We start from the raw sequence: 15,860 nt of genomic DNA, 5'->3' as shown, positions 1-15,860 counted from the left end.
CGCGTGTCGTTTGCTAATATGGCTGCTAATGAGCAAAATACAAAAACTGAAGGGAAATTGTATACAATATAAAATATTATATATTTTAATAGTAAAATTGACATGGTAATGTATTTAATATTGTTTTGTTTTACTTTTTTTTTTTTTTTACCAGTCTCGAAACCCTGCTGCTGCACAATGCTTGTTTGTGTTTGTGTTTGGACGAATCTCCCGTCAATCATGTTACAGGCACGTCCCACCTCCTTCACGCCCCTTTTCAATCTTACATAAAATGACCCCGTCAAAAAAAAAGATTACGACAAAAAAAATATTTTCCAAATTGTATTCGTTTATTTCTGGTAATAATTAGTGACATTGTTCTTAATGTTCCTAAACAGGTAACTTATAAAAACTTTGACCTGTTTAAGTTGAATAAATATATCCACAGTCCTGTGAATTCAAAGCCAAATAAGATGAATACAAATAATTTTTATTGAGAGGGAAACAGTTTAAAAAAAAAAAAAAAAAAAAAAAAAAAAAAAAAAAAAAGGTACATATTATATAAAGACAAATTACTTTATTTCATATCTTTCCACAAAACTGGCATGTCATGTACCTTAATATATCATACAAATTCATAAATACAAATCTTGTTTTTGTAAAAGAATCATTAAAAATTGTCTATCAATTATTATTTTCTCTACCCAAAGCATAACAAATGAATGTAATTTCTGCAACTAAGTCACAATGAAGCCATGCCTAATAAAAAAAGAAAGAAAGAAAGAAAGCAAAAAAAGATTAACACAACAGATGAAAGTGTAACAGTCCAAATGATCCTATACAGCTATTCTAAAATATTGTGTTTATAAAACCATATTGCATAGATGAATCTTAAAATATGTTTCACAGTCAACAATTAGCAAAAAGTTAAATCTTTTTCACTTAAGGCACCTTAGCAAAAAACATTAATGCCAGCAAAGGAGTTCTTAATGTAAAAAAAAGTCTCAGAAAGAACATTCACATTTGCCAAGATAGGATATTACCTAGCATAGCTTACAATCATAATAGTATACAGCAATGTTCATTGACACATTTATTTTATTTATTATCTTTAGTGGCAGACAAAGTACATACTCTTAATTCCTGCATCTACATTGCTGCATTTCTGGTTTAAGTAACCAATTTCTCAGTGTGGCAACTTCAAGCTATGAACATCCTTCAGGTGCTGGATCCGGACTCTGGAACAAGTCTCTCACTATGATCTCGCTCACTGAAAAGACAGAAAAGGCATGATCATACCGATAATTATTCAATTATTAAGATATTGTGGTGATTTGATTTTAAACAAAATAAAAATGACTTTAGCCAACGAAATTAGTGACTTCAAGTGGATCCTTTGCTGAGCAGGATATCATGCAAGTAATGGTTTGAATCAAAAATTTCAGTGAATTCAGTGTTTATTTCAGTATACTGTAAAAGCTTATAGTACAGACTGAACCAGACTGTTAACTGAAAAAGACTGACAGTCAAAATGAACCCAGAGTTCTAAAGTTTATTTATTTATTTGTATTTATTTACTTAAGGCTTTCTGTTCATTTTCTGTGTTTATATGTAGAGTTGTTTATGCAGTCTCACTCTCACAGTGGTTATCTCTGTATGTCTTCCTGTAAACTAAGGCAAACATGAGTCTGGGTGCATCATATTACAGCTGCAACTTGAATACGAGGTGTAAAGACCAAGAGTTAAAAATAACACTTTGCTATCTTACTTTGCCATCATTACTGTATGTCTTCAACTATACCACAGCCAAAACTGAGCATTGGTTCTGGGGAAAGACTATTTACTTGTTGTTAAAAACATCCAAAGTATGAATATGTATCTATATAAACAAATCTTCCCCAGCAAAGTACATTTGAATTACAAATTGATATCTACATAGCTATAACTTTGGAAAATATAGCGAAAGATGATGAAACACAACACACACTCGAGGTTGTACACGTGCCTACATGCTATTAAGAGGGCTACGATAAGGAACAACAGCACTCAATCTTTAGGGGGCACAAGCAGTCGACCACACCTGTCTTCCTCAGTAAAATTCCTCTGTCTAACACAGTAAAATAAGGCATAGTGGCATAAGGCCAGGTGGAGTGGATGGGTGTATGTTTCTGTTTGCATACAGCACTAAGGGGACAGGAAGGGTGTATCTTACAGAATGATGTCTGTATTAATTAAACTATAGCAAACAGATTGATTGATTGATTGATTGATTGTGATTACACCTAATCATAAATGTACTGGCCAAACTTTAATCAAGGTCACAGATGGAAAGAAGATGAGCAAAGACAATATATAAGGACTTTATTTTGGTACATGCTACTCAATAACTAAAGAGGAATAAGCAAAATTTTCTTGTATGACCTATGTTTATCTCTACAGTGCCCTGACAGTTGTGTATTGGTAACTATAGAAGATTAAGCTCTGTGGTATATTTAGCTCACAGTGACTCGATGCAATACTCCATAAAGGCCTATATCTTTACCACCATGCTCCTGGGTTGGAGTCTATAATTAGATGCAAACCAAACAGGTTTCCACACACTGTGGGTGGCAGCTGTCTTTGCGTAAAGTAAACAAAACACAAGCATATGGTCTATCTTTGAGAACATTGGGTTAGTATAAATTTGTATGAACACGTCGCAGTACAGCAATCATTGCTGTAATAACCTGCCGCACAGATCTCATCAAACTAGAGTGAGTACCAGAAAGAACCACCCAAAGTTCTATCACATCACCCTAGTCATTTCCTCCACAGTGAGGTTCCTCTTCCTGTAGCTGCCCACATCAGATTAAAAGCACTGCTGCTTTGACTTTCCCTTCTGACAACACCCCTCTGAAAGTTCTTGCATCCTATCTGACAAACTTCAGTCATCTTGCCTCCTGACTTTCCCTAATGCCTTTTCCTTAACATTTAACAGTTGCCCTCCCACACACAAGTTAGAAAATGTCCTGGACCTGGTTTTCACTTGCCCTACCCCAGCTACAGACATGACTGCTACCCCACTTCAAATTTCTGATCATCACCTGGTTTCCTTTACAATCACTTTTCTTATCCTACCTAAAAACAATTTCCAACACCTCTCTCTTATCCATCCTCACCTCCACTCTATCTCTCCCTCCTCTGTAGCTTCCTCTACTCCTTCGCCTCTTCCTGACCTTGACTCCTTTTCCTCTCTACCCTTGGACTCTGATGCTTTCTTCTCCTCTCTTTCCTGAACCATTCACCTCCTCTGCCCACTGACCACTAAACCCAAGAAGACGTCTTGCCCCGCCCCCTGGCTGTCAGAAGTTATGCGCAGCAATCAGTGAGAATTTATATCAGCAGAGAGGAAGTGGAAAAAATTTGCAACTTGACACAAACCTCACATCTTACCGTGCACCCCTGAACAAATTTTCTTCAAATGTGACTTCTGCTAAGACTGCCTTCTACAAGGAAAAGCTTGAGGCCTCTACACAAGATCCTCATAAGCTTTTTCACTATTCAACCCCCCTGCTCCATCCAAGACTTTGCCTCCTTCTATGATAAGAAGATTGAGAAAATTTGACGGATCTTCATTCCTTTCCAAACAATGACTGCACTACACACCCAGGAATTCCCTACTCCTTTTATTTTCAAGCTTCTCAACCATAGCAGAGAAGATACTGCAAGTCATCCAATCTTGCAATCCCACCACATACCCTCTGGATCCAATCCCTTCAACTACACTTCAGACCATCTCACAAGACCTCCTGCCGTTCATCTCCACGATCATCAACGGGTCCTTAACATCTGGCCATGAGCCAAATACCTTCAAGCAAGTGAGGTTTATCATCTTGAGGAAACCTGCTCTAGATCCATCGGACATCAACAACTAGAGACCGGTATCAATTCTCTGCTTTCTTTCTAAATCTCTGAAATGCACTGTTTTAACCAACTGCCTGTCTATCTCTCAGAGAACACCCTCCATGATCCAAACCAGTCTGGCTTCAATCAGCACATTCCACAGAGACGGCTCTTTTAGCGGTCACTAAGAAACTAGGTGTCCCACAAGGCTCAGTACTTAGTCCCCTCCTCTCCTTTACCTTGGGGTAACTATGGACAATCAACTGTCCTTCTCCTCACATGTTGCTAATGTGGCTCATTCATGTCAATTTCTTCTCTACAACATCCAATGGATTATAAAATTTCTGTCCTCACAGGCTGCTCAGGTGCTAGTTGAGTCTCTTGTCATTTCCACTGGACTCTTTGCTGGCAGGTCTACCTCTGAACAATATTTGTCCACTGCAGATGATCCAAAACGCAGCTGCGCGACTTGTGTTCAACCTGCCCAAGTTCTCCCACACCACTCCACTGTTGTGCTGCCTCCACTGGCTTCTGGAACCTGCACGTATCCGATTCAAAACACTGATGCTTGCCTACTAGACCAAAAATGGACCAGCACCCTCTTACCTCAGAGATCTCATCACTCTTCACACTGCACCACACTGCCTGATCGTCTAGCACTGCTTGAATGGTTCCACCTTCTCTCAAGGTAATAGGTAAGTATACCTCAAGGCTCTTCTTTGTTTTAGCACCGAAGTGGTGGAATGAACTTTCCCTAGATGTCTGAACAGCGGAATCCCTGGCTATCTTCAAGGGGCGGGTGAAGACCTATCTCTTCCTGAAACACTTCAACTAACACTTTACAAGGTTTTTTTTGTTCAAAAAAAAAAATCTGAACAGAGTTGTAGGCTGATGTATTTTAAATTGTAATCTAGTGTACCAGTGCAGATTTATTCATTGATGGAGACTCAGGACGTCTGCTAAATGCAGCAAATTTAAATGTAAATGACTATAAAGCCAAAGACAAAGCAGTCCCCACCAATGCGGTATTTTTACTTCATTAATGTAATTGTTTGTTTTTCTAGTATTTGTACTTGGAGTATATTCATATACACAATACCTTACTTTTTACTCCACTACATTTCACAAATGTGTTATTACTCACTACTTTAGAGTAAATACATAAATTGCATTAAACAATAACCTGTCACAGGAACACAATTATAACCCTATGGTTCTGCTGTGTGCCTATAACAACAAAAAACTTTCTCCTTAAAAAAAAACTGATGTGCGAAAAATGTAACACTTACTTGAACACATTACTAAAATATAATATCACAGATCATTGGTTTTAATTTTCATACAGACTGTGCCCTGTTAACAGTTTGGAAATACCTAATCTTTTACCATTTTTTTGAGACACATGATCATGAATGATCCTTTTGTTTATATACAACAAAGTAAGTCAAATTTATATATTTTTTTCCTCTAACAGAAGAACTTATGTAAGACAGAGAACAGGAGAGAAGCTGTTAGCAGACAGCCTCACAACCACAGTCAAACATGGAGGTGAAGCCTAACAGGTTGGGGTTGTTTTGGAGCTGAGAAGGTTCGAGACTTATTCTGGGTGAAAGGAATACTGAACAAACATTGCTACCATTCCATACTTCAACAGCATGCAATACTGTCTGGACTGCAGCTAACTGTAACCAACTTCACCATACAACAAAACAATGGCCTAAAGAATATGTCCAAGTATGTGTTATTAAGTGAGCAAACAGTCAGCTGGAGTGTTTTCTACCATGCAATGGTTTGCCCCATCACTGGACCCAAATTCTACTGAACTGCTCTGGAGTGAAAAGTATCCAAAAAGTACAGAAATGATGTACTTCACCCACCACTGATCCCGCTTAACAGAAGTCACATACCAAACCCCACTCTGCATTACACTATTTTCAAAGCATGGAGACTGAACCTGCTAACCCTGAAATAATAAGGAAGAACTTGCTCTGAATATTCAAACAGACTTCGGCTGTTTTTAAATAAAGACAAGGCCAATAATGTTGAATAAGAAATAATTTAATTAAAATCCCTCGAATTTGTGCCCCCCCCACTGTACTAATGCTGCATTTGACTTACCTTGGAGGTAGGAATTCAGAATTATGTTGCACAAGCTAATATAGTTGTAGGCAAATACTTGTATATACAACACTTTTAAAGATAAGAGGTGCTGCTTTGTTTACTGTTCATGCTGTAAGCAGCCTTGATGATTTACTCTCAAATGTAGGACACTGTACTAACTAGCAATACCATGTTGAGTTCTTTGGTTTGTCTTTTTAGATTTCCTTTGTTTGGAAATGAGAAACCTTTAGTCAGTCAACTTCTCCATAACAGGTGTTTCAGCTTATTAGTATTCTAACACTGACCTATTTTTACAAGCATGAAGGTTTTTTTTTTTTATGGAGACAAAACTATACTTTTGTAATTTGGATAAGAGTGTCTACCAAATTTTCAAATAAAATGTAAAATTTCAGCAAATACAAAGTTTAGAAATAACCTGCACCTTACTAGAGTAACAGATGCATACCATCATCAAGAGTGATATCCTGAATCCCGACAGACTGCAAGTTGAGCTCATTTTCCTTCTGTGGTTCCTGTTTAATGTTAAGCCTCTGTCTATCCATGGAGTGGTTTGGTGTAGCTACTTCTCCCAAAGATCTTATGGTTCCACTTGTACCAGCTGGGGACATGGCTGAATTAGACTTTGGGTTTATAATTGCCTCTCTGTTCAAGTGTGAGGTAGAAGGGACTGTGGTGGATGCAAGAACCTCCAAAGAGGATGAAGACTTTGAAAACATTACCAGCTCTTCAGAATGAGGAGGAGATTCATAGTTATTGAGGCTATTTTGATCACACTGTGGTGTACCCTCATGGTAGCCCTCATTATGCCTCTGACCAGAGATTTGATTTAAACCATGAAAAGGAGCGTTTTGATACTCAATTCCTAATACAGAGCTCATATTCTCAGGCATAACAGCTGATGGACTGCCTCCTTGCACTGGAACACCATCAGAGGGAAGACCGAGCTGTCCATTGTAAGATAAGTTTTGTTGAAGTCCCTGATATGCGGCAGGCTTGTTGAAATCCAGTGATGCCGAGTGTGATATTGAGTGAATCCCAGATGCTTCAGTGAGGCTGCCATCCAGAGGATGATGTCGACTGAGATAAGGGGAGTCCATAGAAGAGTAGTTATGCTGAGTGGAGGATGGAACACAGACTGGACCTCCAGAGTACAGCCACTGCTCCAGAGGGCTCAACTGCTCTGAAAGGTCTGAAGTTGTAGTATCTTCAACACTGTCATATTCCTGCTTTACTTGCACTGCTTAAAAAGACAAAACATTAGGAAAGTCAGATAATCTGAAAATAACTCATTTAACTCTAATACATATAATTACAGCTTTTTACAAAATAGCATTTTATCTCTGTCTTGTATACGTATGTTTATTGTGATTTTACCTGAGACATAGGTAAATCGTTGTATAAGGCTTCTCTTCCTTTTTCCATTGCTGACATAAAACTGTGCCTGAACGGACGATCCCAAGATCCTTTTATGATATGGAGGGATCTTAACCACAATGCTAGTCTACGAAGGGAAATATTTATGTTTAAAATTTATTTGTAGTTTCATATTAATGATCTTAATATACATTTTTACTTTTGTAATAAAATATAGACAAATATAATCATATTACAAAAAATGAGAAACTTACATCTCTACTTTTTTCATGAACTATTTTTGCATCCACTTCCCATTGAGTTCTACCATCTGGGGGGAAAAAAAAATTAGAATCAGAAAGTGCTTTGGGTGAAGAAAAAAACTGTTACGAGATGGGAAATGCATGCTCTAAGAACACTGAATTGTTTCATAAAACATTTAGGCAGGTAGATCTGTGGATACCACTTACCATGGCCTTTTTCCAAGAAGATGACCTTTGACTCTGGTGTGATGTTTGGGCCAGATATCAGCATCTCCTGTCCTCCCATCACTGAGTCATGAGTAGGACTGAACTGCTCTATCTGAGGAAGTTCCTGGGCTGAGCGCTGGGCTGAAAAAGAAAATTAACAAGTGAAAACAGCTATGTAGCAATGATTCATCATAGTTTGATCATTGCTCATCTAGATAAAAATGAAACAGCTTGTTTTATTACTGAGAAACTGAACTCCGCTGTCCTGAAAACTCTGACCCTTACACAAAGTAATACCTGAAACCAATATGAAGTAGTGCTGCACGATTCATTGTATCGCAATCGCAATGTTAGCGATTATATGACGGCAAATGTTGCGATAATAAAATAAATAAGTGCGGATGTGGAAACACTTTCTGAGAACCGTTTGCAGATTTTCCGCGCCGCTAAGAAAACAAAAAATACCATAACGTCTCAGTTTAGGCAGTGCACGTGTGCGTGCGTGCGGTCACGTGACATCCCGGTGTGCAGCGCATAGACCAGGTGAAAATGGACGCCGAGCAGACCGACACTGAACTGGTAGCAAAAAAAAAAAAAAAAACCCTACCTCTGTTATATGGCTATATTTCAGTCTTATGTTTCATTTAACTGGTTCCGGGTTAGAAGTAAAAACGACAGGCGACAGTTCAACAAACAGCGTTTTATTTTATTTTTCATTCACTTTTGTCCCGCCGCTTCCTAAATCCACACATTCGCGGATTGGCGCGCCTTCACCTGGCAACCTCCGCTTTCCCACACACATCTCCATACACGTTATCATATCTCTCTCTCTCTCTCTCTCTCTCTCTCTCTCTCTCTCTCTTCCTCAAACACCCCCCCCCCCGCCCCAGTTTGTTTGGATAAAATGTTTCGAATATCTTATTTTTGTGTATTTATTGTTTTATTAATTTCACCTGTACCTTTGAGAAAATTTTTTTACATCAATGCAAATGCTATTTCATTTTGTACAAAAAAATAAAAAATTTTAATCAAGTGATATTTTGATTCAATCAAGCGAACTCATGGTACCCTTTATTATAGCGCATATCTCAATATTGACCACAATAATCGCAACATGACAAATCGTGTAGCCCTTATATGAAGTACAATATAGTGTCACCTTACAAAACTCACTATTTTAAAATCCTGTATTTTTATTCGTTAAGTAACAGATTTTTAAGGTGTTTTATTATTAGTCTTATTACGTGTGTTCTCTGACATACAGTAAGTAACAATACTAAGCACTACAGTCAGACCTGCAGCTATAGCCATAGTGGCTTAGTTTACTTTAATTGTATATACTCACAGCACTCTATAGGAATGGAGGCGGCTTGCAGTGACAGCACTTTTCCATTGGCCTGGGGAATGTGCACACGGAACACCGCTCGCACACGCGTGTTCTTACGCCCGATGTCGGTTTCCCCCTTCCGCAACTCTATGTCAGAATTTCTGAGCTTCAGTATCCCAGCGCAGTCAATACTGCAAAGTAAACATCAAATGTATTCCACAAAACCATTAACAAAATCACCTGACTGTACAGTCTTATTAGAAATGGCACAAGCTGCCCAGTTATTCTGCTTATAAACCTGAAATCAGTCTTGAACTATTTCTATTTGTACATCCCAAACTATGTAAAAAAAAAAAAAAAAAAAAAAAAAAAAAAAAAAAAACATATGAGAACTAGCCATATAAACTTAATACTGTGTAAAATATAATAAATCTTTTTAGAAAATCAGAGTTAAATGTAACTCATCAGTGTTTATAGCAAGCACCTGGCAGACATGTTGTTTTCAGGAAGAAGGGGAATCTCTAAGATTTTGGTGCCGCCAAACACCAGCTCCTGGCTCGGGGTGGCCACTGTTTTTCCTGTTATCCTGTGCACCTGATAAAATGCATGCGGTCTCACATGACGTTCGTCAGCTGTCCCAATGAACATCTGCAGGCTGACTGGTTTTTCATTGTAACCGAGTAGCTGTCAAAAATTCAGAAAAGAAAACCGTATTAAAACGACAAATTTCCAACTACTGCTGAATGGAAAACACTGTTATATCTTTATTTTGATTTGATATGTGCTACAAGAAAAACTGTTTATAGTGAATAATAAAATGTTATGCTGATAAGGTTTTGCTAAACTGTTATGATATAAGAATAAGATAAGCCAAACATTTCCCTGCCGTTTAATGACTCACTGCAGGTATAGTGAATTCCTCAACCATGTGAACAGGCACAGACAGGCCACACTATAGAAAAATGGGCTTATAGGCTGATATTACAAATGAATGTTAAAAGTAATGCTTAACTAATTCCTCATGTGTTTAACTGGTGGCAATGGCTTGCCACTGGATATAACCAGTGTAACTCATCAACAAACACAAGATTAAATGTTTTTGGAAGGAAAGTAAAAATAGCTGAATTAGGCTACACCAGAAGGTTCATTTACATGGTCATGGAAACTTTACTATGTAAATAAATATCATACAGTTAAGTTTTAACAATAAAGAGATGCAGCTGATGTCACGATTTTTACGGTAAGAGATTTTAGCACATAGATAAAACCCAAATTTTGTCGGATACAAAACAAAACCATATCAAACACTAAAAAAAACAAGCGTTTCCGTGAACGATACTCTGTCACAAAGCATTTAGTGTAGCATACAGCAAAACAAAACATCTCTACTCCAGTAATTCATACTACAATATTACTGTTCATATTTTTTAGTAAATGTCATAATTTTCAGTAAATGTTAACTGTTATCTCAACTCACAATAAGCTGAAGCACAGACCACTGATGTATTAAGACATATTTTGAGAGTATTTACATGCCATTTGGACAAGTTCATGCCAATTCCTTTGCACCAGTTTGACCAGAAACCTTTAAGTAGCAAAAGCAGCAAAGCTGAACCAATGCCCTGTACATGCTATGCAGTATTTACATCTATTTGCATGCATTTACCTACAGTGCCTGGCACATTGTTTGATTGCGACTAATAAAGATAACCTCTGAAATATGAATTAGTAGTAACCTTAGTATGTGTTATCCAATAGAGGAAGAAGCCATCTTATTCACTTACAAGAGGGTCGGGGCAATGTCTGGTGCAGCTTATATCAGTCATGTTCTAAACTATTCTAAAAACTCTACGATTAAAATTTTTCAGAACTATTCAAAAGCAGTCACACCTTTACAATTGGGTGTCTTCCACATGTTGATTTGATGGCTCCTCGACTGCCCTCTGTCTCATAGTGGGCTCTGTGGTGGGGTCTGGGTTGAACCTCCAACTTTAGCTCACACTGTCCATACTGGCTGGGCAGTGAACAGTCCAGGGAAGGTAAAGATGTGGACCTGTGAAAAATATATAGAGAAGTAGGCTGAGCCACGAATAAATATTGTGGTAAAAGCTAAATAGGAAGAGGCGGTGTTGTTTTTCAACACATTGTTCTGTATATATACAAATGTCATCGGTATAATAATTAAATACCATTCCAGAGGCCTAGCAGGTCAAAAATCATTTTTATTTTAAAACCAAATAAAATAAAGGACTGAACATAACATTCAAGGAGCCCCATACCTGAAGAAAGGAGAGGGTGTTTGCTTAGGTTTTACCCAAGTAAAGGTTGTAGGGACAGACAAGTAGTGTTCCACTATGTCTTCTTTCTTCAGGGTTGGCAGTGACACGTCTATGTTTGAATCCAGTGAGGGGGACATGAGGCTATTCTCCTCAAGCACTGAATCCCCATGTCCTGCCAGCAGGGCCATACAATCCTGACTTTGATTACCCTGAAAAGTCCGTCTGGTTTTAGAGGGAATATCCACATCAAGTGCACAGGCCTGGAAGGGGGCAGCTATCATGGAAGGACTCCCCAACCAGGTCTCATCAGTCACACTGCCTCGTGGAGAGTGAGACGGGCTCGGAGTGGGAGAGAGATGGGGTGAAGATGAGCATGGTATACAATCAGCACTGGAATACGGGCGCTTTCCATATGGTGAAGTGGGACGAGAAGAGGGTTTTGAGGAGGATGATGAGTGTGGCCGGGCAATGAGCCAGGTGTCCTCGTTAACACTAGTGCGAGGTGACTGATAAGGTGAATGATGGGGCGACAGTGAATGAAAGTAGGGGCGTTGCTGTTGATGATAACGAGCCCAAGGGTCCTCAGTGTATCCACAGCCTGGAGAGCCAAATGGAGACACCATAGGTGACACCTGTGGAGATGCCTGGGGTGAGGGAAGAGGAGAGGGCAACGGAGAGCCCTGCGGTGACACCAGGGGTGATGTAAACCTGAAACTTGCTGCTGCTTCGTTCAGCTCAGCTTCCACATCATCATAAACGTGGGAGAAAGACTCACAGGAGGAGGCGTCTGAGAGCCAGCTGCGAGACGACAAGCTACTGCAGGGACTTGGGCACAATGCCGAAGTGTCTCTATAGGACACATCTAGAGGTAAATATCGCTGGTCTCTGGACGTTAGAGGACCAGTGGCTCCTTCTTGCTCTGAATGTACCCCGTGCTGCTGGACACCCAAATCTTGCTGGCACATTGCTGGGATGGCAGTGATCTGGATGCTGGGGCAATCAAATACACGACTTGGGGAATCCACAGGGTTGGACCCAGAGCTAGACGTGGCATAGCTGCTGGAAAAAGGGCCTTGGGAGTGTGATGACTGGGTAACACATTGCTGCTGGAAAACAGGCTGTTGGAGTGTAGAAAGAAGGTAGCAGGGTGGCCCATTATCTGCACCGACATCTACAACAACAAGAGAAAATGTGTGTTAATGGTGCATTAGTGCATTGATTATATTTATGGCTATTTATGGCTTCTAATTAGAATATGTAGTCAAACTGAGATATGCTATCTTGTCAGTCTAGAAGTTATGAATAAGTAAAAAAAAAAAAAGTGAATATTAGAAATATATGCCAAATCCTTTTATATCCATCAAAAAAAAAAAAGCAGATCACCTTCTTTTAATGGCCACTTGGATAACAGCGATCTGTCATGAGTATCTCTTATTAAGCCAATGCACAAGTGAGCAAACTAAGTGCTGTCAACAGTGCAACAGCAGTTTACTATAAATAACACTATTCACACATGCATACACACACACACACACACACACACACACACACACACACACACACACACACACACACCAAACACAGAATGCTAGGTGAGAAGTCAGTATACAGTCATCAACAGACTGATTGGCTCTGAAGCAGAATTGTAGAAGCAGGAGGAACTCCACTTATTGTGTGATGTCATTGCTCAGACACCTGGCTGACCCACCACCAGGGAAATCACGAAACTTGGTTTTAGTCTAAACCCTACAGGACTGAAGGTGGTCATGTTGTAAAAGGGCTTTATAAAAAAAAAGTATATAATATTGTAACGCTGCAACAAGTGTATAACAGAAATGAAGACATGTTGTATTGTCCAAATACAATATGTCTATATGGTACTAAAAGTAGTCCAAGGAAAGACAACCAATAAACTACTGCACCTGGCCCTCATCTTTCTTTCTTTCGGCTTCTCCCATTAGAGGTCGCCACAGCGGATCATCCGTATTAATGATCCGCATGTTTGATTTGGCACATGTTTTACGCTGGATGCCCTTCCTAACGCAACCCTCCCCATTTATCCGGGCTTGGAACCGGCACTGGCCCTCATGAAATGTTTATTCTTTATACTAGACCTCCTTCTTCCATTGCTCTACAGTCTAGCACTGATGCTCACATGCCCATTGTGGGTCCTTCTTGCAGTAAAGAGGGTTTAGAATGAGCACTTTGACTGCAGCTACACACCCAGATATGCCACAAGCTGCAGTGTGTTCTGACACTTTTCTGACTGTAACTGTATTAACTTTTTTGAGCCGTTTGAAATCACTCGCTATTTCTATCATTTGTTAAATTTTAATGCATGCTTTATCCTCTACATCTGGCACCTATCCTTGGAACACGGTATATACGACATTAAAATATCACACGGCATCATGTGCACACTCATTAACACTCAGGGCAATTTAGAGTAAATAATTTGCTTGTGAAAGCCGAGAACCCGAAGGAAACCAACACTGAGAGATCTTGTGAAACTCCACAAATAAAGTAACCTGAGCTAATGATCAAATAAAATTATTATTATTATTATTATTATTATTATTACTCATCAGCGTTTTTTCCCAATATAAGTTAAACCATTGCTTGTCAAAACCAGCAAGTTGTTTGTTATGTCCAGGCTGAGGAAATGTATTTATTTATTTATTTATTTATTTATTTGCTTATTACTTATTTATTATCACATTGTTACAGCTGTGTGCACGGTTATCGTTAGTTATTATTCGTAGATATATAGTTATAAGCCTAAAAGATACCTCAATAAAAGGTTCCTCAAACGTGTTTTTAACTATTCCAACAGCATCAGGGTGCATTTTTTAAAATCTAAATCTTACCAACAAGCAAAAATCTATATTAAAAATAATGTCAATGTTATTTTAAAGGCAAGTTGAATGAAATGACACTCGATAACAGGAGGAGAAGTGGTTAAAAGATCAGACGAACAGATTTTAAACCTAAATTTTAAGACAGCAATAGTTTAGGGGGAGTTCAGGGTTCAAGTTCAGAAAACACCAGTACATAAATATAAACTTTTTAATGTGATACAATATTGTTAGAAAATATGATGCAAATATGCCTGTACACAGTTTGACTTAGTTTGAAAAGGTTTATATATATATATAGCTGTTTTTTCCCCCTTCAAATGCTGGTTATAAAACATGTAAGAAGTACATTAATATGTATATATGACTACTAATATACAGTGTGCCCTTCAGTGGGTCAGAATATCCACTGTAAGTGAATATGACAGTGGTAGACCTGGATTTTAGTAACCCATTCAATTGTTTGTATCGGTGGTCTTTTTTTTCAATGGAGCTTCTCAGAATTGCAAATATATATTTTAAATTCATAAACTAGCCATTATAAGTTTATCCCTAATTAACAAGTTAGTGGTGTGTGTGCCAAAAATACCAAGCCGAAAGTGCATGCTGTACAGAGATAAAGTGGCGGAAGTTAAGAAAGGAGGAACCTGCAGACTCAATGCTCTGCTCCAACCACTGAAACGACTCGTTAAACACAGAAACTGTTTGAGATGATTTAAAGTGAAACTGTGTAAGTAACGCAGCTCTTCCTATCTGTGTTTCACGGCTGCTGAAGGGAGGAGACGACCATCAGCATGCGTTTGTTTCCCCCCCGTCAGAAATCTTGTGAATGTAGTAGTAATGAGTCATATTTAGACTTGTAAGTTGTAGAACTAATGTACTAACCTGCGTGGCCTGAGGCCGGCGGCTGACTGTCTTCCCCAAAAGTCAGCCTGAAATCGAGCTCCTCGACTCCGTACTTTGCAGCAGTCATTGCATCTGCGCTCGCGTTCGCGTTACAATCGTTTTTTTTTAATGCGCTCTTATCTACTCGATCAGATCTGCATAATGCAGTATGGCTAAAAACAGGCCGATGCCAACTTTTCTAAAGTGTACTCTGGGTTACGCGGTGCCGGTTCGCAAACCCGGAACACTCTCCCGCAGCGCCCGTCAGGGGCAAATCCGCTAACATCTGCTCCACTATTAGTTTGGAGCTGGCGAGCTACAGGTCGAGTTCTAAAAGCTACATGCGAAGATCTCACGCTGGCTTTTGAAATAGTCCAAACAGTCGCATGTCACACTCACACACACAGTATAAGCCAAACTTCTCTACTACACGCGCACACACTCGTGAGGGCGCTGCGCGAGGGCTCCGCGCGTGACGTCAGCACGCCTGACAGACAACAACCTCGGGAAGGAAACAAACAGCCGCGCGCGCTCCGTCCGAAACCGCACTCTACACCCTGCTGAATAACACTCACTCTCTCTCACACACTCACACACAAACAATACAGTAGCAAGACTGTTACTATACTATGAGTCTTTAACAACTATGAAGAACACATAAGCCTGAAAATACACCATAGATAGATAGATAGATAGATAGATAGATAGA

General features: G+C 39.2%; 1 protein-coding gene across 2 annotated transcripts; it reads right to left on the bottom strand.

Annotated features, from left to right (window-relative positions):
* Positions 1-310: 310 nt before the first annotated feature.
* Positions 311-15,681, bottom strand: nfatc3b (nuclear factor of activated T cells 3b). Of its 2 annotated transcripts, none has more exons than XM_083547561.1 (10): positions 15,152-15,681; positions 11,412-12,582; positions 11,023-11,185; positions 9,617-9,816; positions 9,151-9,323; positions 7,806-7,946; positions 7,611-7,666; positions 7,357-7,483; positions 6,428-7,219; positions 311-1,249 (listed from the first exon to the last, which is right to left on the bottom strand). In XM_083547561.1, exons 1-10 carry the CDS (start codon positions 15,237-15,239, stop codon positions 1,185-1,187), a joined length of 2,976 nt encoding a protein of 991 aa, XP_083403687.1. In that variant the 5' UTR covers positions 15,240-15,681; the 3' UTR covers positions 311-1,184. The 2 variants fall into 2 exon arrangements, with proteins under 2 accessions (XP_083403687.1, XP_083403686.1); XM_083547560.1 differs by having other exon boundaries at positions 6,428-7,222; positions 15,152-15,673.
* Between the last annotated feature and the right edge of the window lie 179 nt (positions 15,682-15,860).

Source organism: Silurus aristotelis (genome assembly GCF_946808225.1).
Source record: "Silurus aristotelis genome assembly, chromosome: 7".
In the NCBI taxonomy this organism is placed as follows: domain Eukaryota; kingdom Metazoa; phylum Chordata; class Actinopteri; order Siluriformes; family Siluridae; genus Silurus; species Silurus aristotelis.
Note: the sequence above shows the minus strand (reverse complement) of the source record. Positions and strands in the feature narration are given on the sequence as shown.

Bases quoted from the DNA above. Each gene is read 5' to 3' on its own strand.
- nfatc3b (XM_083547560.1), bottom strand. From the start codon at position 15,239: ATGACTGCTGCAAAGTACGGAGTCGAGGAGCTCGATTTCAGGCTGACT. The intron at 11,186-11,411 runs GTATGGGGCTCC...TATTTTTCACAG, and splicing joins ACACCCTCTCCTTTCTTCAG to GTCCACATCTTTACCTTCCC. The intron at 1,250-6,427 runs GTATGCATCTGT...CTGTCTTTTCAG, and splicing joins GGATATCACTCTTGATGATG to TGAGCGAGATCATAGTGAGA.